This window comes from Corvus kubaryi, unplaced genomic scaffold, assembly GCF_017639235.1.
Source record: "Corvus kubaryi isolate FWS band 111438036 unplaced genomic scaffold, C.kubaryi_AGA036_p1.0 37396, whole genome shotgun sequence".
Lineage (NCBI taxonomy): Eukaryota > Metazoa > Chordata > Aves > Passeriformes > Corvidae > Corvus > Corvus kubaryi.
In genome coordinates, this window is record NW_024581135.1 from 17,105,367 (window position 1) to 17,130,162 (window position 24,796).

Consider the following 24,796-nt stretch of genomic DNA (forward strand, 5'->3'; position numbering starts at 1 on the left):
ATATTCAAGGTCTGTAGTGAGCAGCAGCAGATTTAGTCCTCTTAAGAGACAGAAAGTAAGCCTAGATTTAAAGCAGATACCTTTAAAAGCAGATACCTTTAAAAACATATTGTAAAAATTAAAAGGATTTAAACCCAAGAATGATAATTTCTTAATACAGAGAAGTCTTGATCTCTTTTCAGCATAAACTTGAAGCTAACTTTGAATTCAAAATTTGGTTTTACCTATTTTTAACTGAAATGTCAAGATAATTTCAGTTCCTCTATTTATTTAAAACACATTCTAGCAGGGTAGTCTCAACAACATATAAATACTGTAACGAGTTTGCATTAACTTCCTGGGGAGACAGCATGATTTCCCATCTGCTTTGTGCTAATTACTAATCAACATAGTTCTGGAATGTCTGTAGTCCTTATAGCCTACAGCAGTGGCTGTATACACCATTCCGTATACTCCCTATTCTTCTCTGTTTTCACTATAAGGAAATGAAAGTGTGGCTTCATCTAATTATCTTTGTCTGCACATAAAAAGAATGCAATACCTATAAAGAGCACCCTTCAAGGGTCCAGAAATCTGTGAGCAGGGAGGGCAGGTAATGGTGAACAAAATAAACCCAGTAACAAAGCAAAATAAACCCAATGACAGGCCTCCTGTACCTGTACCTGTACCCTCTAGAGTCTCCAAGGGCAATTAACACAACCGCAAATGGAAGTGACTTTACTGGGCTTCTGTTAAGCAGGACTACTGGCTCTACGTGATACTGGTGATGCTCAGTTACTGCAAAGTTGTCAAAACAACTGCAAATGGACTGGCACTGTAAAGTTCTTGAGGGATGCTCAGACTCGAGAGTCAAATGCCATGTTCTTGGCAATTCCATCTCCAAAACTGTACAAAAACAAAAGAAAGCTTCATAAGAAAATTTTATTATAGATGTCTCCCATGGTATTTCTTGTGGGAATATATTGAAAACATACAGTCACGCTACAGTAAATTGTCCTAATTACTTAGTGTTTGACTGAATTCAACCTGGGAAAAAGACCTAATGAAAGCTTGAAATCGCCAATTTTTAGGGTAATTTTGTATGTTCATGGGATTTTGTGCACTAACGGCAGCTGTAATTAGCACTCTGTGGAATACAAATCAAGCACTGGACTAATTTTAAGAAGGGGTCATTGAGTGAAAAAAATTGTTTAGCAGCTGAAGTATAGCAGACTGTCTTATCTCTTATATTCATAAAATGACAAAATATTCAGAAACATGAATCCAGATTCTGCTAATAACTACTCTTCTGTAAAACCAGGGTAATTCAGTTGGTATCCCTGCATTTAGTCTCCATCTATATCAGAACAACAGAATACACTATCTTCCAAATGCTGTCCAAGTATTATGATCTCACTGGCATGAGAAGCAAGGCAGAGATCTGTTGAATGTAGGCTTCTGCCTATTGAAATCAGGGAAGATTTGTTCATCAGCAGATCTATTTCAAAACAGACATCTTTGGCTTTACTGCCATTGCGTTATCTTCTTGGCATCTGGCTATACACAGAGAGTCAAAAGTTGTTTTTCTTTTAAAAGACTCCTATTTAATGCTAAAGATTCTTCTCTCTGGAGGATAATCTTGTGATACTTTGCCCCTAGGGTATGAATAAAAATAGAAACTGCTCTATTTTATTGACTCTTCAGGACCTGGTAACAGTGCAAGCTCCATACCTCTGCTCAACACCTTAGCAGTGCCTCTGCAGCTCAGTGGAAAATAAGTTACAAATAATATATAGGTAGGGCTTTTTTCAGAATGTGAATTTCTCCAATTTCTCCCTCCTTTTGTAATGAAATCCAGTCAATGGTTTGGAATGGATTTTCCAGAAGAGAAGACTTTTCTATCTGTGTATGTATGGATATGTTCACTTTCTGTCACACAGAAAAGTGTTTTTAAAGTTTTTTTTATCCCTTTCTGTTCTTCTTCCAAATGTAATCACTAAACCCCACCTTCCTTTCCCCTCCCCACACCAGTTCTAGCGTTTTCTCTTTCCTTTTCCAGTAAGACAAATTTCACTTTCTGATTCTGACTGATAGAATCTGTTTTACTGAAGATGATTATTTCTGTAATTTCCTGCTTAACCAAAATGTACAAACATCATTTACACTCTTTATGGGACTGTTCTAGCCTGTTGTATGTTTTGGGTGCCCGCCAAGTTTACAGGCAGTGTCCTCTGACATTTGCTGTCTGGAAATTCCAAAATCTTCGAAGTAATTATCAGAAGGTTTGTGTCCTGCTTTTCGTGCGTGCACTGGCAAAGGAAGGGAAGAAATGGGGTTGTCACAAGTCTGGGTCATAGAGCTATGACAGTGACTCACAGAAATACTGGCATTAAAATCCTACTTCACAGGATGGTTATCAGAGGTCAGACAATTTCTTTTGTGTGATACGGTCTGCAATATTGAAATTTTGCATTGCTCAAGTAGTGCCAGTCTGCATGATCTAGATGTATTTTCTCTTAATGTATCAGTCTGCTGCAAACAATATTGGTGAAAGTGTCAGCAGTATATTACCTATGGAGCAGCATTGTTTAATACTGCTGTAATTTCATTAACTGGAATTTGTCATCATTAATCAAGCTAGCTATGTAGCCTAGTGTTTCAGAAGGTAGAAAATTTTTACTTCCTTTTCAGCCGTCCAATAAAAAAATCCCATAATATGCTGAGACAAATTTGATTTTGTGCAGGAAATGAGGTGAATGACTTCCTCACTGCCACATACAGCAATTTATATTCCAAACTATAGCACAGACAATCCTCATCATTAACATGATCTGCACACCTATAAATCTGTTCAGCAGAAATGACATCTTCCCTTTCCTCTGAAAAAATTGTTTTACACTACACCAAGTGCATGCGTTGGTAAGGAGAAATGCACACTGTGACTTAGATGGAAGGTTGGTTAATGGCTCAAAAGGTCTGGAGATCTTCAGATTCCCAGCAAGAATTTTGGTTCAACTGTTACAAGCTCTCTCTTGTGTGGTATTCCCAGGTACTCCCATGGTGGTTCTATGTATGAACAAAGTATTTGCTAATCATCATGACTATTTGTTATCTCTTCTTTAATTTAAGAATGCCTGTTAACTTGTCAGAGAGCAGAAAAATGCCTTATGTGCCCGCCACAGGCAGCAAATATTTTGAATGAAAAGTCAGTGACCAAGCATTTCAGACAGTATGTTAAATACAATACCACAAACAGGATTGAAAGAGTGCAAAATTTCAAAATGTCAAAAAAATCAAAAGCTGTTGATGCACTGGTGTTGATGCACACTGGTGTTCAAACCATATCTATGTTTTCCATCATATAGATGGGGAATAGTATACAATCAGTCAGGGAAAATGGTAATCCTAATTCCTGAAATCCCTGCTTTTCACTTAGGGGTGCAAGAACATTATAAGCCATACATAATATTTAGCTAATATCAAAAAGTACTGGTACTGTGGAGCAGGACCAATATATGAGAATCCAGAGAAGTCTACTCAAGCTGTACACAGAATAAACTACTTTATAGAATGCCAATCAGTGAGTTTAGGATCATTAAACTGCGAATTAAAATGCTACTCAATTTTTTTTCTTGCTGTTTGCTTCATACTTAGTCGAATGTGACTGGTATGGAGTACATTGCTAAATATAGCTGAGCGCCTTCTGATAGACTGGCTAAAGGAAGATATCAAAAAGGAGGAAGGTGACTGCTTGTACACAGGAAATGAAAAGCAACCCAGTGCCTGGTCATTCAGTGGATAAGTGTTGGTATGGTGAACTTTTTTTTGCCATATTGTTCCTTTATCTAAGAATAAAAGAACAAAGTTATGTGTATTCCTTTGCAGTCTTATGGTAAACAGTATAAGGAATTTTCATGGATTTATTTTCCACTGGGAGAAGGACATGATCCCCATAATATTTTCAAATGCATGACAAGTGATCGGTAAATTCAGCACTTGATTTTGCATGTAGCATTTGAAATGAGAGCTACTCCACCTTTGCTACCAGAAAACTTGCCTGAAAACTGATTTTGCTCTTGTCTGTGGAAATATTTAACCCTTATGTCTCTGATGTTTCAGAAAGTACTACAACTTACCCAAATCCACTTAAACAAACCTAAGACATTTATGAGCCTTGAATTCTAGCATTTGAACTCTTGTCTCAGAATCGACTTGGCCTTAGAGTTCCGACATGTCATGACATCTGGATGTTTGTCAATGCCAGTCTTAACTCATGTTCTGACAAGGAATACATTCCAGGAAAGGTCATCTGAAAGTCTGTTCCAGAAGACTAACAACTTGAACAAAGCATTGTACCACTTTTCAGCTGAACAGAAATTTGTCTATTCAATTTGTCCTGATCATCTCAGGTGATGACAGGTGATCAGGTAAACTGAGAAGTGTTGCCTTCATAAACCTTTTTGAGTGCCTGCAGAAAGCATAGCTTGCTCCAACATCTACATACGACCAATGCATCCCTGAGGACAAAATAGTAGGGGAAAAAAGAAAAAAAAAAAGGAAAGTAAAACCATAAGGTCCTTATAACTAATAACTAAGTGATAAGAAAGCAAAAACTGGTATCTCTAGAGGATTATAGCACTGTTCAAGTTTATAAAATGTCTAATTACCTACTTTTTGGATGGGTCTTACTGCATGAAAACTGTATGGAAAAATCACAAATTTAGTGCACAAGAAAAAAGAGAAATAGTTTGAAAGCTTTGCACAGGGTCTATTGGATAACCTGAGAAACTCAGATCTAAATATTTTCCAAATTATCCCATCTGGAAAAATAGAAATTAGTATGGTCAGGAGAAGTGATTGGTCCTAAAGCTCTGAAAACAAACTGAACTGCTAAAATCTTCAGTGCACTTTGTAAAGCAATTGTCTCCCAAAAGGAAAGCCATCTGTATGGTTTTCACATATAGTATAGCAATAATACTTAGTACAATGAGACAATTAACATAAAGGCTATCTTTCACATACACTTTATTTTCTTTTGGTAGTCTAAATAATCACATCGTTTCTGGTGGATTCTTGCACTGCAATTCACTTTTGAAAGTGGAAAGGTATGTTTGCAGCTTTTTAGTTGCAGTCAGAGATAAAGTACACAGTGCCTATTCAGTGATATAGATATTTTGTCAAATTTGAGGACCACAGGATTATACGGTTTAGAAATTTAAGAAAGTAATGTAATGAACCCTGAAGCCGTCACATATTTATTAAAAATTTAATTTAGTAACAGCACCAGATTTTTTGTGATGAGAATTTGCTACATTACTACAATTTCTCTTTCTGTGAACATTATAGTTATGCTCTTTTACAGCATAATATACAGCAGAAATAAAGTGAAACAAAGAACAACTGAAAATAGATATTTTCTATCAGAGATTTCTTTTGTCCTTAAAAACAATCTTTTGAAACAGATGCAGTTATATCAAAGCTTGGCCATTTTCAGTACATGGCAGAGACAAGAGGTCTTAAAAGTGTACATACATTTCCTAAGACATTTCTAAAACTGGTAGAAAGAATTTGTCTGAAGTTCCACCAGGCACATGAATTTGTGTATCTAGAAGTCCTGCTTCAGCACCTTCAATTACATGTCTGTAGACCTGTCAGACCTCAAAATCTGAAACAATGCCAAAGGCTTACAATGGCTCCTGAAACCTGAGCTGTGGAAGTTCTTGCATTCTTCAGCACAGGGTTGTTTTCCTCCTTCTTCCTCACTTCTACTCATTATGTTTCTCTTCAAATAGAAGAGTTTCTAGAAAGTTTCTCACCTATCTTTAGGACCCCCTACTTAAAAATGTACTGTCAGATGTGTGTGTGGTATTTGACTAACACCAAGGGAAAATGTTGTCTGTCTAGTAACTATGCAGGAAGATCCCTAATCTTAAGAAAAGTAGGTTGCTGGAAGTATTTTGGGAAAGCTAAAACATTTTCTCCTCTCAGTAGTAAAAAGGTTTTTTTCTGTGACTGTTTTTAATGATGGAAGATTTGTTTCATTCCAATTTCATTCATAATTTGGGAGGTCCTAAGTCTACCATGGGTATGCATATGATAGATAAAGCTAGATATAAACACAGATATAAACTAATGAGATTCCATTGTTACAGAATTTCTGACAATTTTGCTGAAAGGTTCCAGTAGATTCAATAGTGATGGTGGAGGAAATTCACTGTACTGCAGAGAGTTTGAATTACTGTTCTGTATCAGTGCTGCTTGTGAGGGTTTGGTAAGCTAATGTGTCCTTTGCTGTGTTTCATCTCTGAGATATGAAAGTTTGGGTGATTTTGGAAATAGGGAACCGCAGAAGATACTGAAACCTTCCCCCATCATGATGGACTGAAATCCTTATGGACTTTTCCATAAGGATCCATTTCCTACTTTTAAAAAGGCTTAGAAAACAGGTAGTTTTTGAATAACTGAATTTGAGACACATTTAAAAAGCCAAGAATTTCGAAGTTGAAGGGACTATGAAGTCCTTCATTTATTCTTTTGTGCCATTTTCAATACAATGAGATGTTAGAGATGGAGTGACAGCCTTCTATCTCCACTGTCTTTGCTCTGTCTGTTTTTGTGTCAACTTTAATGCTAATCAAATAATGATAGAAGGACAATTCTTATTTTATATTTCAGGAAATAATGTTATACTTCAAAACAATCAGAAACAAAGAATTATAACAATGCACCTCAGAACGAATTCAGGGCATAGGTCAAAACAGTTCTCTTATCAAGTTTAGAATTCTCTTCTCTTTTGCAAGGAATTCAGCTTTCACCACGGTACTATTATTATTATTTTTTTTTTTTTCAAAGGATGGCTATGGCATGTGTGACTGCCCACAACATTTTGATCAGATTTGGCCTTTGGAAACAGCCTCTTTGGGAGTAACTCCAGGAAATAAGACTCTTCTGTGGAAGCTCCCTGAGGTGGCTCCCAGGCGCTGTGGTAGCAGCAACAACACTAATAGGAGCAGATGGAACACTGCACTAGTGGGTTCTCTGATGACCAGATACATTTTTGCTAGAGGTTTCATGATTAAGGTAAGATTTTGGGGACATGAGGTCTTGTTTCCAGCCATATGCTGCCTGCCAACATATTAGCTGTTTCCTGGCCATTTAATGACCTAGCACTCTGGTTGAATATTAGAAACCCTTTTCTAATTAAGCCCAAGCCAACTTCATCAGCATAATACTAACGGTTTAACACAGTTAAGTAAGACTTAGTATAAGTAAGTAAGACTTAATATCAGTTCAATTTTTCTCCAGATTCTTACCCTACTTTCCTTCAGGGGACATGACACAGTGCTTGGCTGAGCATCTTTTCATAAAGCAAGCATTTAGATAAATGAGCTGGGGGAGGGGACAAGAATGGGAAAGAACAGCGCAGGTGGTGTTTCCCCATTCTCTTAGTACTGCTCCACTTTACAGTTTTCAGAAGGAGAATCAGTTCCTGACGTGTTTCCTTGTCTTTTTTATCTAAATCAACAGACGTGGCCTCTAGATACTTTGTGTAATAAAGCTGTGTTAATATGGCTTGGCTTCTTAGGCTGAGTAACACCTAGAAGCAGTGCACACTGAAGGTAGTTACACTAACCAAGATTCAGTTAAAAGTTTGTTGCAGTGCATGTGGCAGTGGCCACTGCAGCAGAGCATTCAGAGGACTGGTGGACAAGCCTCCGGAACACCAACGTCTAATCCTCACCACTGGTTACAGCGAGTTCCCATGTGCTTAGTGGTTCTTAGTTTACATGTTTTAAGTTTATTGGTTTAGGAGAGCTCCACCTAGTTTTATGTATAAGCTCATGTTTATGCATTTCCCTTAATTGCCTATGTATTAGATCTGTTAAATTCTCCCTTCTTCGACGCCCCCATTGGTCTACTCATGTAATTCTCTCCCTTAAGTTATCCCTATTGGATATTCCTCTGTTGTCTCCTCCTCCTCAGTCGCCCCCCATTGGTTGTTTCCCTTTGTTCCACCACCGTATAAAATACTGTGTTCTCCCTTGTCCCTGGTCTTTGTCCCTGGACTCTCCACCTGCAATAAACCAGCTGGAACCCATATAAAAGGCCCCTCTCTCATCCTTTGTCTCCGCCGACGCTTTTACATCATCTTTGTTTGGGGCTCGCTCCTTGCAAAGGAGCCAGCTTTCCCTGCTTGCTGCAGCTGACACCAAGGACGTCTGCAGCTGGATGCTGTGCTGCCTCGGGCAGCCCCAACAGTGTCAGAAGTTCTTTAGAACTCTGGCTTTTGTGCTTACTCTGAGATTTGATCACTAGACACTTTTTGAAAAGTCTGATCAGGAAACATAACTCTTCAAATTAAAATTAAGCAATATATGAGTTTACTAGTCAACAATATTTTAAGAATGAAGCACTGCAAAATGTATTTTATATCCCACTTGATTGTTACAGTCTGTGTTGACATGGGCAAGTGCAAGCCCCAGGGTAACAAGAGTCTGTGAGGACTTTGTTTTGTGACCATTTAACGTCACATCCATGGAACTAATATTTTCTTGTTATGAATTTCCTGGGCCAGCTGACACCAGAACAGTCCCAAGAAGGTTAAGATTTTAAAGCCAACATTAAAAAAAAGTTAAAAAAGATGCTAGCAAAAGTGATAATGCTTGAACTCCAGAACAATCTTTTCAAAACCTCAAGTTTTCAGCCTTTCAGTAAGTCTCCTTACACTGCATTTTTCACCCATATATTGGATTTTATATTGATGTAAGCAACTCTAGAAATGCCCTATTCAGCATGGGATAATAGAACTCGCAGAGCAAAAGAAAGTTCTTGCCTGAATGTATTTCCCTTGAAATTAGCTAACTCACGCAGAACTGCTAGAAGTAAATGAGAAATGGGCAAGAAAGAATTGTATTCTGCACTGCTAAAAATGACAACTGAGTATAGATGGAGCAGCTCATTGTTGCTAAGTTTTCAGCAGGAGACTAACTTGCCAGCCCAGCTGAGAGCTTTGTTTGGAACTGCCAGGCAGGAACGCTGCTAATTTTAAGTAGTCACAGAGTTTCTTGGCTGACTGTCAAGCATCTATGGCAACTGGCAGAGTCTGCATCTGCACCTGTGCAAGAAGTACCATCCGTTATTCCGAAAGACAAGCAGTGAATTTCTTTAGGATGGGAGCAAGTATAAGTCGCTATGTAGTGAGTGCATTAATTTTTGCAGAGGACCTGTTCTGATACTGCAACCCATTCTAGAAGCCAGAGAACAAGCTGGTCCCTCGAATAGTCTTGTAGCCTCTAAAATCACATTATGACAGAGCTCTTCTTAGCCTTCCTTACTAGCTAAGATCAGTTTTTGTTGACACAGGATAGAAATGGTGTAATTATGTATATGTGGAGTGAGAAGGTCTTGTGTGGAATTGAAGAAGTAGTGGTACTAACTGCAGATGCATAACAGAGCGCGGTGTTGATTTTGTTTAACCCCTGATAAAACTCATGCAGGAAGAGTTGCCATGGCAACAAGGCCCAAATCAGGCTAGCATGAACTAAAGGCTGAGATAACACAATCCCATTTTTAGCACTCCAAAACAGAGAAACATGATGATCACACTAAGGATGGAAAAAATACAATTTAAAGCTGCATAATATGCTAGTAGGTCAACAGCTGAAAGTAAAGAATGCCACAAAGAAGACCATTTCATAAGCATGCCTCTAATAATTGCAAAATAAAATATCAAAATATAACAGCAAGAATTATGGGAGTTTCTATCCTGTTCAAACTGTAGCTCTGAAATCAAAATATGATTGTCATATAACATATATTTTTTATCTTTTGGCATACTCTGTCCAGAAATGCATTTTCCAGCTGTTTGTTCAGGAACTCTGTCTTTTGTTCTCCAGTTCTGAAAAACTCTGCAGGATCATCCCCAAATATTTATCATTGTAGACTAACTATGCTGGATCAAAATAAGATGCCACTCCCTCCTATGTATAAAGGGTTGAAATCAATAGAATATTACTTTACAAGCCAGTAGTTCCTCTAGTACTCTACAGCCTCATAGAGGATGTAGGAATGGCCACAGAAAAGTGACACTGAAGATCTATGACTATGAGGTGTCTGCTGTGGCCATGGGAACATGTAGAGAATCTGAAAAGAGTCCAGAGAGGGGCAGGAAGCCACTGGGCAAAAAGTGTACTCAGTTCTTGGCAAAGGACTCTTACTTATTTTATCTTCTCCTTAGATGGACTTCCAGTGTACTTCACTTCTGCCTAACCCAGGTATTACCAGGTGCTGTACAATCATTGCCAGGCCTAAGAAGCTTGCCAGTCTTGTCTCTTCTTCCCCATTGGTGCCAAGTATTTTTTTCAGAGAAAAAACTATGAAAAATTACATTTTTTCAAAAGTAATGCAAATAAATATTTCAAAGAGGATGTTCAGTGTAATTGACTGAGGAAGAACCATAAAAGCCTAGGGGTCTTGGAACCTCCCTGACACCTGAGTAGCCTATTTGAAATTCTACAGCAGGCACAACATAAAAGATCACTTCCATCTTGTCTAGGTAGCAGCATATGTTTTCTCATAAGAAATGTGAAGGTTAGTCAGGCAAAGTATCTCTGTCAACAGATTCTTTGTGACGAGCAGATTGAATATTTCATGGGGACATTTTCCTGACAGATTTGTTGTCAGTCTTGGCTTCCTGCCCTAAAGATGCTTCTTTGATCGAACAGGAATGTCATTGTTCTGAATAGCCACACTCTGGATTAGAGTCTCTTCATCAAGCATTATTCCTGCTATGTATATTTAAACTGTTCCCATTTATTATCAGCCACTCTGCTTCCCTATAAATTGGTATTATGCTGCATTTAGGACTGAGGTTTAACTGTGGAGTGTGGAAGACAGGCATAACAGAAACAGTAATTTGTCAGACAAACCCTTCAACCATAGAAGTGTAATGGTATTCAAGGAATTGTGTTTTCCCTACATAAACATGAATATCCTATGAGTATCAGTTTAGCTGTCTTCATGACTGTTGCTGTCTGACCATAGCTACTGTCCTCAGTTCCTGGTATTTAGCAGTACTGAAAATTGGTGAAAAGGTTTAAGGTTTCAATGAATTTTCCTTCATTAGGTTTACTCCCAAAAGCCACTAATGTGAATGTAAGCACATAAAATGTTACCTAAACTTTTGCCAGAACAACCTTTTACACATTATCATGTGAATCGAAATTGGGCTATGGTGAATCTATTGTGTCCTGAAATATTTAAAATTTTTAACCTTTAAAATATTTCAATTCCAGGGAGAAACACTACCTAGCATCAAGTTCAACAACGAACTTTGCTGGGGAAATAAAATAATCCACTAGACTAGGTTCTCCACACAGTTTAAAACATCATGTCTCAGAAAATAGCTATTAAGAGATAATATACATATATATGTGCATGCCTCAAAGGCAATAAGGTAGCTTAATAATGGAATGGCTCTTCACTGATAGATGTGAAGTCATAGAAGGGTAAAACATGTATCTTCTAGTTATACATAAGCATATAGGATGCAGAGAGTATTTTTGTTGCCCAGCTGGATTCTCAAGGGCTGCTCCAGTAACAGCCAACATCAGGACCCTAATGTACCCAGCATTATCAAGTGAAAAACCAAGGAATAATGAGGTGGTGCTGTCTAATGTAAGAAATGAAGTTAATTACCTTTCTCTATTTCACTTTGGAAGGACAATTTCCGTCTCCGTAGTTTGCAGTTATCTCCATCTGTATCATTGGTAGTTTGTGATCTTATAACGAGGTCAGACTTGATTAACGAAATATGAAAAAAAAAAAGACAGATTAGTCCCATGTAAAGAGGGCAGGTGATTACCCTATTTGCAATAGGTGATTGACTGTTAATCACGTTCAAGCTTTAAAAAAGGCAATATTAAAGTCAGTCTGCATCAGGCTCTCCATCAGCAGCTAATGAATGGAATTGCCCAAGGCTAACATTAAAAAAAATTATGCAAATTGAGCAAAACCAACACTGTCATCACCTAATGGTGAAATACAATTATCCTGATAGTAAGTTTACATGGAAATACATGTGTTCATGTATTATTTTCATTATTATTATCAGCTTCTCTGAACTTGCACAGATATGGTTTACATAATCTTAGAGAAATTAATGAAAAAAATTAAATTACCTCTAACAGAGAATGTATACTATTTCAAGAAGTGGTGACTGATTGCAATTATATTTATACTTAATTCATGGTAATGATTATAAAGGTTACAATAATTTAAACAATAATTTTAAAGGTTATATTTTACAATAAATACAATACTGACAAGCATCAGGCACTTCACCTCTCATTATTTTATCTTTCTGGATCCTCCCTACCTCTTTATCAGATTTAGATCATTCAGATATTTATTTCTGTAGCAGAACAAAATGTAGTTTATTTCTATCCATCTTAAGAAGATTGCAGTGCTTTTTTTTTCAGTAGATACAAGATGCATTTAACCCTTATTTTTTCTACTTACTTAAAAATAAGAAATGTACAAATTAGCAAATATAACACCAGTTTTGCTCTTTGTATACATACCCATGGCATTGGCTTCAGCCTACATCCCTTCCCTGTGCTAGTGAGGTTTCCCATACCACTCATATAAGCAGATTTGCATGTGGGAGAAGGGCAGAGGGGCACTGGGAAGTGTTTACATCTTTCTCTATTCCCTTCATTGTAAACCTGGCAAGTAATGTGCTTCAGGGGTGGCCCATTGGTAGAATAACTGCAGGAAGGAAATTATACTTTTACACAAATAGGAGGGCAAGAGCAGAAGTTGAGGCAGAAGGACCTATTCTGATAACTAATTCAGATCTGAATGATGTTTTGAAGATGAGAATGTGCTCAATGCTTCTTTTGGGGGATGATTTTCTGGCTTGCAATAGACAGTGGAAAGTAAGTGGAATTTCTAGAGAAAAATGGTGATTTTGCAAGCTCAGAAGCCTCTCCTGCCTTCCTTGTCTCTGGGAAGACTAGTGATTTTTAATCAGTGGCTGGTACAAAACTAAGGAATAACAACTGAAAAATTTCTGAGGTAAATAAGAAGTGCGAAATTTCTTTGTATTCTCACAAAAGAGAAGACAGATTAAAAAAATAATTTCTCAGATCTGAGGAAAAAAAAATGATAAAACATTGATGACAATGTAATTGCAAGAAATAATTGCTCAGACTTAAATCATTAATGTGAAATTATCCTCAAGAAATTTTTCAAACATATGGACATTCAGTTTTAACTTAAATTTATCACTAGACTATACATTCATTCTGTTGTATTTCACCTGTAATTAATAATTATGATCTTTACAATGCATACAGAAGGATGACTGAAAAAAAGAATATAATTGGTCTTTTATTTTTGGAATGATATTTTACTTAAAAAGGCTCATAATATAAAGAAGTGACATTTCTTGTCAGAAGTTTTATTCGTTATAATTTTTAAAAAAAGATCCACATATGATTAGCAAAGATTTCTCTATGATTTACAGCCCAAAACTTAGTGTTCTTTTTCTCTTTTTTTCTTAGAAGGCCTTTGAGGCTAAATTATGTTAGTTCCTTCTCACTGAAGCTCTGTTGTTCTTTAAAGTGTAGTCAGAAGCCACAAAACAGCAGTATCTCAGAAATAATTAAATGTAAACCAGTCATTCTGTGGGCAGTGTAGTCCCTGGCTTGTGGCCAGAGCTAGTGGACCTGCAATCTTCTGGGGAAGATTTTAGCCTCAGCAGCATGAGCTGGGCAAGAGAATTTCCCTGCTCCCCTTCTGGCCAAACATCCACTTTCTTTCCCAGTCAGACTAACCCTGTCAGTCTGAAATGAGGAAACACTGGTGGTATTTTGACCTTCCTGAAGATGTAATTTGTGCAAAAGGGGACACTTAGGACAGTCACTGTGGGAACAAGAGACCAAGAAATGCCTGCAAATCTGAAGACTGAGTGAAAGTTGAAAAGTCCCTTGTAAGTTTTTAGTCTCCTAGGAGGTAGAGTGCATGCCAAGATAAGGGAATTAACAATTGGTATTTGAAAGGCAATTAAATATTTTCTATTGCTAGACACAGAATGAATCTGGATAATCTGATTTATCCTTATTTTATGGATGTACAATTACATTTAGTGTCAAAAGTTCCCCTTGTGGTGACCTAGGCTATAGTCATCTGAAAAAAACCATATTTTCCATGGCTTTAACAAAATCCCTCTGGGCGAAGCCTTAATACTATTTAAATATAGAACCAAATCCTGTTAGATTAACATCATCTGAATAATTTCATTGACTTCTGCTGAGTTTAACTGACTTCAGTAGAAGCAATCAGGTGAGTATATTTTTTTAATATAGGATTTGGCCTCAGGATTTTAGCTTTTCATTTTGTTAACCCTGGTTTTTCAAATGCTGTTTTCAAGTTTTGTTACTGTGGGACAGATTTGGCCCAATATTAAGAAAGAAAAATCACTTATTGTATGTACCTTTGCAGTTTCATCTCTCAGATTAAAAGTTAGTTCTAGATTGGTGAGGAAGAGATCAGAAAATTCAGGGTACATATCCAAAACTTCTAGTAGATCTTCTCTCTGGATCTTATGTAAGTCACAGTAAGTTAAAGCTCTTACATCTGCATTTGACTTTCCTGGTTTTGCATAAAGATGTACCATCTCTCCAAAAATATCATTTTTCCCTGCAGAAAGAAAATTAAACAAAGATTATTATTTTCAACATGAATAAGCCATTAAATTGAATGATGTATTTCTTTATGATAGTGGCATAGAATACTTGATTTTACATGAAGTGATACAACCAAATCACCATTGCACATATATAAAGAGGAAGCAGTATTATTAAGTATTAAAAGTGAAATTATTAAGATCAATGAAAATACATAGGCATATAACTGGACTAAGTGAAAGTTTCATCACAATTTTTCTTCAGTTTCATCAAAACAACATGACTTGTGCAGGTTCCTTTGTCCTTTCTTCTAAAAGCATTATTTGGTGATTTCAATCATATTGTTATGAGCACAAAGATGCAATTTCTATTGTTCAGTCCAGTACAGCATTTGTCTGGCCTGTAATAATAATTTTGTTAAGAATTACATGAAGAAACCAACCATACTTGAAATATATTTTAGTAGAAAATTACTTCATTTTTACATTTTTTGGAGGGAATGCAAAACATCTAAGATGCAGGCGTTCTTTTGAATAAGCCCCTTAAACACGTCTGTTTTGATACCATTACAGTTCTTCCAATCAATGTTGACACATTTGCAATAGGTGTTTGTTAGGATTGTCATCTCTATTTAATTGCTCATTTTTGCCAAACTGCACCTAACCTTCATCAATGCAGAGCAGCTGCACCTGTAAACCAGTGAAAATATGCTCTAAACTAAGGGTTTCAGGGTTACCTGCAAAATGGGGTTTGGGGAGGAACTAAGAAAACACTTGCGGAAAAGAATAGTGATCATAGCATGGGAGAAGCAGCAGATTGGTAAAAAAGAATACAGTGGTGATTTTTTGACTCTGTTAAACATTTGTGCCTTTCAAATTAGGTTACTAAGAGTAGGTCTGGTTTCTCCATTTTCTAAAAAGGAAGCTGAAAACTACAGCTAAAAAATACAAAAAATAATTTAAGGCCTGATTTACAGTGAGGGTCTTAAGGAACATGGGAAGATTAAGAGATAACCTGATTATATTGCATATATTCTTTAGAGAGGAAAAATTATTTGGGATTCAATGCCTCTGGAATATGAGAAGGAATGCATAGGAAGAACCAATGGAAAGAAACTGAAGCAAGATAATTTTGTACTGGAAATAAGCACACATTTTTAACAGTAAAGGTGATTAACTATGGAAATAAACTGCCAACAAAAGTGATCCTTTTTTCATCTCTTCATATCTTCAGAGCAAAACCTCTTGTTTTTATTTCGTCAAACACAGTTCATTAGACGTAACAGTCAAAGATAGGAAATGTAACAGGAGTCAGTAATGTAACAGGGGTTTGCCAATATAGTCCTTCTGTCCTAAATGTTTATGAAATCAGAGGTCCCTATTCAAGGCATATAAAACCTGTGTAATGAGAGTATTGACATGGTTGTAGTAGTTTTATATCTTGTCTGCAAAGCTGAAACAGTAGATTTCAGAGACATTGTGTTTTCTAAGGATTTGATGCAGAATTACTGTTGCCAGATCAGTATTAAAGAAACTTAACTCATCCACATCAGACAGTGCTGATGATTTGAAGAAAACTGGTGGAGAGACACAACATTTCTCAGAACACTTTGATTTCTTTGATGATGTTGCAATACTTGTTAAGGGTGAAAATTTCATCCATGCTACCTCTGTTGGAATACTCTGTTGTCCAGAGCACAAAGCACTGAGTGTTTTTTATGTCCATTTTTGTGTGTGGGTTTTTCAGAAAGAGGAATTAACTAAAAATATTTGACTAAGTATTGATAAACTTTGTTAGGTTTCTGAGTGATTTCAATGCAGAGTAATTTTCCTTTGAATCATCTATCCTTTTTCTGCACATTCTTCAAAATACCACAGACTCATTCACTGGAGCCAGGTATGGGCAGATTCCTGCCTCATGGATCATGCAACAGATGTGGGCTCAGTTTCTTCTGGATGCAGTTGTGCACGCCTGTCTTTATGTCTGACCTACCATTCCTGGGAGAGTGAGGCTCCAAACTGCAGTCCCTGGTGTGAACAGCTATAGGCCAGAAGAGATACAGTAGCATGGCCCTGCAAATACCTGGGTTTCTGCTGCAGTGTGAGAGCACAGGGATCTGATGTGCATAATATGAAAAACTTGACCAGTCTGCATCTTTGGCCCAGGAAGGAATTGATGAATCCATAAAATTGTCAGTTTGTCTTGATTGCAAGTGCAACAGAAATAGTACAGAAATTTACATGGTTTTGATGTGAGAGATTAATTCCTTGATGAACCACACTGCTCATAATCAGGGAAAGACTCTTACACAGTTAAGTAAAAACCTCACAGTGTTATACTTGCATGCTCCCTACTTTGCTTGTGCCTAAAGCTGGCCCAGCTGATGAGATGCAACAGCATGACATGATGAATTATCTTGATAACACTATCTAAACCTAGGGAAGGATTGCTTTAGGCACACCTTTGTTCTGCTCACATATCCACCCTGCAAAGTACAAACAGAATAATCAGTCAAAAGTGGGTTAATAGCAACCTACTGCCCCCAGTCCACCTCTTGCTTCAGCTACTTTTCAGACTGTAAGTTCCTGCAGTGGCCAATTAACAGAAAGACAACATACGAATGATATTACAGCTGGTATAGGCTTCTGTACAGCAAAATCCTTACTCATCTATTCAATTATTCTTTCCATTTATATTACCTAATATAAAATTGGAGAAAAAAAATCTGTAGTCAAGTTTAGGTAAGGTTTTAGTTATTTTACTTTTAATATTGCTATAGCTAATGAAGTCTTACTGGTTTCACATAAGAGCTATGCCCAGTTGCAGGTGAGCTCCCAGCTGAACTGAGCATTGTCCTGAGCCAACTTTGTTAGGAAAGAAAACAAGTAACTCTCATGCTATACAAACAAGAATGTGTTAATAAGAAACATAGGGGAAACACCGGTGTTACTACATCTAGATCAGATTAATGTTATTCTCTTCTTTTCCTTTATGCCCAGTGGGCAGAAACAGATATTTCTGAAAACCTCTACGAGACGTTTTGAACGCCCAGAGTAGATTGCTCCAGTTAGCAAATAGGGGAGTCTACGTGTCTCAATACCTTCATCACTGTTAAAAAACAGGTGGGTCTTGACTTTTGATCTTGCAACATAATCGGAACTGGAATAACTGGATATCTGCTTGCCTCAACTTGCAGCTTGCCTTTTACCTAGGAATTAATGTGACTAAAGATAAATCTTTAGAAATCCAAAGAAGTGGGCTCTTTGGGGCTCATGAATTATTACAGTAATGTAGACTTTTCTTCTTAAATTATTTTTTTACTTGATTTCAAATAATAGTGAGTAAAACATTTACAAATTTCCTGTCCCAGGAACAACAATAAATATTTCTTTTGAAAATCGTACTCTTTTAATATGCCTTGTAATAATGTACTTACCAAGAATGGCTACAACAATGTCACTCTTAAGGATTTCAATGGAGCCTCTTGACACAAAATAAAGAGCAGTGAGAACATCTCCACAGTGCACTAAAGTGTCTCCAGGAGGTGCATGTGTTGTCTTAAATTTCATAGCCAAAGCTCGAAGACAGCCTTTACTGGCCCCCCGGAAAGCTTTGCAATTCTGAAGCAAATTTTGGTTGAGGTGCAAACAAATGTCAGCTTGTAAGCATTCTGGAAACCCCTTCAGGACCTGGAAAGACAAGCATAAGGATTTCATGCTAATGCTATGAAAGTTCTTTTTATAATTTTTATTTTTTTTTCCTGGACAAAGAGAAAGAAGTGACCTATGTGGCTCTAAGAGCTGTAGGATTGTTAAAATTCAACAAATGCATAGTATAATCTATATTGCAAAGCTTTTACAATGTGAGCACTCATATAAATACTAATCTATATAGTAGTTACAAAATATGCTATTAAGATTTCTTTCATTGCAAGAAATGGTATCAGGGTATATGAATGACTATACTGCAATAAAATAACAAGTAAGACAGCTAAAGGGAGAATCTCGACTGAATTTCACCTATTTGGACTGATATATCTATATCCTTTTTATCTATTGTCAAAGTACTACATTTATTATAAGAGAGGTTTTTGCTGAAATAAACATGACATTTTCACAATAAATACATTCTGCTTGCAAGTGTAGGTCTTTTTGATTTTTATCAGAAAAAGCAACATGAGCTATTGAAACAACAATGTTATGCAGATGTACATAGGCAGATGATTAGTTCAGCAAACTACAGGGCTACTTGCTGTGGTCCTTGCTCATCTCTTACCAGAACAACAGGAGTTTGCCTGAAGTAGAATCATGGGATTCCTCTTGGGTACCATGGCAACATGTTAATTTTGTTTAGAAGGAAAGAAGGGAGCTATTTACAATGTGGTCATTACGTGTAAGCTTTTCTAAATTGCCTAGGATAATATACCTCTGATTCTTTTAGAATCTACAAACATTTCTGCTACTGACTTCATGGGAATACTGTGAGTGACTCTGCCTGCTGACACATTATGACACACCACCTTTCTTTGTTATGTCCTGTTATCTGCTGTCAGTGATGTGGTTGGGTCATATGCTTTCCCTGGGGACAGCTACAACTGTTGCATATTACTAAAGGCAAAATATGTACTGATGCTACAAGCCTTATGAATATGTGAACAGGATGTGTCTTTTTATTTGACCAGTCTATTATTTCGTCCTCGCTTATCTTCTGCACTGTTTTTTCTATAAACATGTAAACATTTCTGCAGAGAAAACACATATCCAAAATGCATTCACTTGTTGCTGTATTAATTTGTACTTCAGCACAAAAAAGTCTAGGCACTCACTCACTTTGCAGAAATATATTCACAACTCAAATCCCTTGCTAGTGAAGATGAACCCAATTCTGATATAAGGCTTCTGTCCACACAAGCCAAGCTATGTTTTAAAAATGAGATACTAGAACCTTAAACAGAGTGGAAATATTTCTATGATTGTTAATGGAAATCAATGCTGTGAAATAACAAACAATGTTTTAATACACATGTATACAACAATTTTTGAGCCTTAGGACATTACCACATGAAATTTATACATCCTCAGAAAATGCCAGCATTCAACAACACTGAGCAAAAGAAATATGATAAATGAAAAGCTTCTGTGGTGTCACTCTGTTTTCAGTACCTATCACACCACTAGAAATAGCTTAGTATCCAATTATGCTCTTTAGTTTAATGCAATTATATTGAAATAAAAAGGCTGTAGATTGTAGTAACTTATTTACTGAATGATAGTGAAAAACTGAGAAACAAATATGTTTACCAAATGATACAGGTGGAGAAAAATTGTGTTTATTTTGAAATTGTTCTCTAGTCATGTGAGTATAAAAGACCTATTTTGAATTAATTTGTTTGCTATGCATCTATCTAAACACAATTTAGAAGAGCTCCATTTTTATAGGATGTGAAATAGGAAATGTATTTTGAATTCAGAAGTTCTTACAAGAAAAGTGTATTTGAATTTTTAGGAAGTCATGAGCACTTAGAATATACTTAGAATAAATTGTTTTAATTTTTCACATCAGCTGTTTATCTGATTTATCAAGGGATTGTATTTTACCATTAAGCAAAACCCATGCAGACCATTTGTGTTGGTTTATATTTCTGAAGATACTTTGGATATTCCTTTATAGAAACAATTATTTTTATAATTAATTTATACTTATCGTGAAACTGTTATAAAATCATTTCATATTAGTTAATAATTATTTATATGCCAATAACATCTGACAGATACCAGGCTCTTTTTAAGCACCTGTGATTAAAAAGTCCCTGCTCCATGGAGCTTACACTCTAAAATAGTTTCATACATCAGAGAGGAAAGACATCTACTCTTTAATATCACAATTTTAAAATGCCCAGAAAGAAGACTAAATAGCATTTGTTTCCAATGGAGTTTGGAGATTACTCCATTAATACACGCTTAGAAATTCAAGAAAGAAGCTGATTTGAAGAAAAATTTGTTAAAACATTGGCAAAACCTACATTCCTAAAAAGAGCTTACCATATTGCACACATTGTGTGTAGTGAGGTATTAAATCTAAGTCCAGTAGCTGACACAATACAGAATTTGATGTTTCCAAACTAATTTTTATGCTGTGCAATACAGACAACATTTTGCCAACCCAAACCTCCAACTATTTGTTACATTTATTCTCATATTCTGATTTTCATTATGAAATTGCATTGAAAATTATGTTATTATAATGTGAGAATCAACATCAACATCAAATTTGTACCCACACTGCCTATACTAAATATTAGAAAATCATCCATGCAGTCTTCAAAATAAATAATTGAAAATTATAAAACTAGAATTGCTCTTTAATAACATTATTATCAATGGAAAATCCAAAACTAATAAATAATTTTAATACAGATTTTAGTTTCAATTGTTCCATTCTTTTCCAACATGTTTCTATTGTTATACACAGTATTTCCTCAGCTGTGATTCCATGGGGCCCTGGTGAGAAAAATCTTGGATTCTCATGGTTAGAATAATGTTTGGAATCAGAACTCATGCATAATTCAAGAAATACATATAGATATTTTTAAAAAAAACATGTAACAAGGCATAAAATCAGCTTTAGCTCTCCCCCCTTAAAAAAGAAAAAGTAAAGTAAAATAAAATCAGTTAGGATGCTGTGACCACAGGCTCCAGCTGTCTCTCATTGGTAGTTATCAAGTCCAAGTTCAGTTATCTCTTCCTGTCTGGAATAAAACTTACTCCACGTCAAATAACATTGGCCTGCTTACAGAGGAGGATATTCATCCAGACAGATGTAAAACATTTTACATGGAATAAGTGATTGAGGATTCGTGAGGATAGTCAGGACATGCATGATTCATACTGCCTTGAAGAACGTGATCTTTTGTATGAGGAGAGGGAATCCAGCTTCATTAACTTCTTTTCTCAAGATGACAGTAAGGTATCACTCACACATGCATCAGCTACATTTTTGACAACAGACTTGGACACATCTTTGTGCCTTAATCTCAGGCAACAAGCAACTGTTTGGGGCAAAGATAACCTTGGGGTTTTTGGATAAATAATAAAATTCATGACAATGTTTAGATTTTCTATCCTTAGTTCTGGAAAAGGTATTGACATATGTCCCACAGAAGATATTTAGAAAGTATATAAACTGAAGTAAATGAGGATATTAGCTACAATAATTTTCATTAAACATGGAAATACCGCTTTCCATACCAACAAAACCACAGAATGATTGAGGTGGGAAAGGACTTCTTGTTGGAAAGATCATCTGGTCCATCCTCCCTGCTCAAGGAGGTCTACCTAGAGCTGGTAGCCGGGGCAATGTCCAGATGGCTTTCAAATATCTCTGAGGACAGAGGTGCCACAGCCTCTCTGGGCAACTTCTACCAGTGCTGTTATCCTCACAGTAAAAATGTGCTTCCTGGTGTTTGGACGAAGCCTCCAGTTTCAGTATGTGCCCATTACCTCTGGTCCTGTCACTGGGCACCACTGAAAACTTGTTCCACCTTCTTTACACTCCCTTCAGGTATTCACATTGATGAGATCCTCTGTAAGCCTTTATTTCTCCCATCTGGCTGAACAGTCCCAGCTCTCTCAGCCTTTCCTAGTATGAGAGATGACTGTTTGCAGCCTTACAATCAAAGATACTCCTTTAATTCTGCATTTAATCTTCTGTTGTGAGTTTCTCAGTTGAAAAATAGGTGGGATCATTAAATACCAAGCAGCAGTTGAAGAAAGCACAAGAGGGCTCTTGTGTGTTTTGCTGTGTTTGGGGTATGTTGAAACTAGTGACTGAGGCTTTCTTGTCCTAGAATCAGTCAGACTTGTTTATGAGTGGCAGGTGCCCAGCATGTAGAGGGAAAGATAAAGGGAGACTGCCAAGTTCATCTGAGAATTTAATATGGCATAAACTGAAAGAGGATTCTGGTCCTTCTCCACATTATCTGTTTATTCCTGCCTTGTCTTGATCCCTCCTCATGAAATGGTTTGAGAAACTGATCCATGCAAAAAATTAATGCAGCAAAAGATTGAGCAGCTGAAGGTACAAAGAGGCAGAAATAAATTCACTTTGTGTCATGACCACACATATGTAGTATCTATTTGGTTCTCACCTGCATAAGAGAGATCTCAGGCTATGTTGACATTGGCATCATTAAGTGCCGAATAAAGTTGTCAAAATATTTGAATAATAAAATTTGAACTTTATATTAAAAATTAACCTTTTGTCTTTGGTAAGAATCAGTGAAATTAATTAATATTAATTCATATATTTGGTGAAATAACCTATGTATTTAATTTTCACCTTTCTACTAGCCACATAATTTTAAGGCTAACTTGAGACTCTTTAGCTGCACAAATTGTGCTGCTTAGATTTTGAATTAGGAACTCTGTCCTGCAGTAGCTCTTTCCTCTGATTAGGAAAGAAAGAACAAGGTCACAGGTGGCAATAATTCTGCTCCAGAAGCTCTTGGGCTCCACATAGAAAGTTTGTTTAAGAAAAATCCTCTTCTTCATACAGAATGATTTTTTTTTAGTGTTCAGTATATTATAACAGCTGAGAGAAAAGAACAGCAGTATGTGATAATGAGCTAATTCACCTTTCAGTGAGATTGAAGCCTTATCAAGAATAGGATCTTTTGTTTTCAGTCATTGCCACAACACAGATGTGTGACACCTTTATGCTGAAATTAGTGAAACTGCAGTGGACCATTCTTCTATAATCTTATTACAGTTTCTGAGTACATATGAAAAGTGATCTCTGAGATATGATACACTGCTGAACAAGGAAGACAGAAAATTATTTCAGTTTGTTCAACTGTTGACTCCCTTACCAACAGAAAAGTTTTAAGTCTGTAGAAGTTGAAGATTGACCAGATCATATTTTTCAAAAAATATGATAGTTGAAAAATTAATTGCTCTTGTTTTTGAGATTTTAGATGACAATGCAGTGAGAAACTGATAAAGGATCATTTAGCAATAGATTGACATTCTTGAAAGCATTCTTTTCTATGAGGTCTTCTTTTCTATAACTCAATTCAATGTAGACAATCACATTTTTTAAGTGGTCTTGTTACAGAAAATGAAAGAACAGGTTTACAGCTAATCACAAGGTACTTCCTGTCTGGTTTATATATCACGATTTCTGTTTTGACAAATAGACAAACAGAATTTCCAACATGATGACATATTCCCTCTGTTTAAGAATTTACTGCTAGGTTTTGTTCCAAACACATCTAATTTGCATTAGGCTTTTGATGGTACAAAGAATTTCTCCTTGCTGTTTTTTAAATTTTACCTTACTTTTGTAATCCTCTGCTTCAAATATATTAGTGGCACTGGCGATGTCAACCAGGTATCAGTGGCCAATTTCTTACAAAAGAAGCCTTAACAAGGCAATAGTGAACCTGCCCTTTATTTACTACAGTAGAATTCCTGGTTTAAGATAGGTGTGTGCTCTACTGTACTTGCATGATCACAGTGGCCAAGACAGTTATCACAGTTCTAAAATTAATCATTGCTTGGATGCTTGCAGGAGAAATTGTACATTTATTTACAAAAATTATGACTTGCTCTCTCCTTTCATGATATTGGGCAAAACCCAAAACAAAAAGACATCTGTCCCAGATCCAAAGTTTTAAGTAATGTTCACATTGGGCTAAATACTTTTCAGCTTGTCCCACTTAGTTCTTTGAACTCTTTTCAAATGTAAAATAAACCAATAAAGCTACTCAGATGCACAGAAGATCCATGGAAAGAAGGGGTGGGACAGGATTGTAAAAAATACATGCATAACTTAAAAAACCACTTCAAATACTATATAACTAATCTTTTTAGGGTAAGCATCATAGGCATGCTATTATCAGTGCTGGACTGATAATATGGGAATGAAAGAGGAAAAAGAAGGCAAAAAGAGTTTAGGAAAAACAGAACAGGATAGTTAAAAAAATATTATAAGAATTTGAATCTTTGGGACTGGTGACATCTTTCATGAAGCAATATGCATTGTAAATTCTTTTTTTGTAATTTGACTTTGCCAGTGTATATCACGGGGACATGATTTAAATTATGCTTATTCTGTAGACTCAAGATTTT

At 36.3% G+C, this 24,796-nt stretch overlaps 1 protein-coding gene and 1 long non-coding RNA gene across 7 annotated transcripts in view; one reads left to right on the forward strand and one right to left on the reverse strand.

Moving 5' to 3' along the window:
* Nucleotides 1-21,122, forward strand: part of LOC121670305 — a 38,747-nt gene extending 17,625 nt beyond the window's left edge. The window contains exons 2-4 of the long non-coding RNA XR_006018103.1: nt 6,832-7,059; nt 17,669-17,791; nt 19,110-21,122. This is a non-coding gene — a long non-coding RNA (uncharacterized LOC121670305). The remainder of the gene's footprint in view (nt 1-6,831; nt 7,060-17,668; nt 17,792-19,109) is intronic.
* The window catches only part of KCNH7 (potassium voltage-gated channel subfamily H member 7), a 220,538-nt gene that overhangs the window by 11,654 nt on the left and 184,088 nt on the right, over nt 1-24,796 (reverse strand). For 3 of the 6 annotated variants that reach the window (XM_042040298.1, XM_042040295.1, XM_042040293.1), the window contains 3 exons: nt 18,106-18,358; nt 14,477-14,682; nt 11,677-11,776 (listed from right to left, as the gene is read on the reverse strand). In XM_042040298.1, the coding sequence (XP_041896232.1) occupies nt 11,677-11,776; nt 14,477-14,682; nt 18,106-18,358 (559 nt within the window). Of the gene's footprint in view, nt 1-11,676; nt 11,777-14,476; nt 14,683-18,105; nt 18,361-24,796 lie in introns of all 6 variants that reach the window. The other 3 variants (XM_042040296.1, XM_042040297.1, XM_042040294.1) reach the window with 1 other exon arrangement.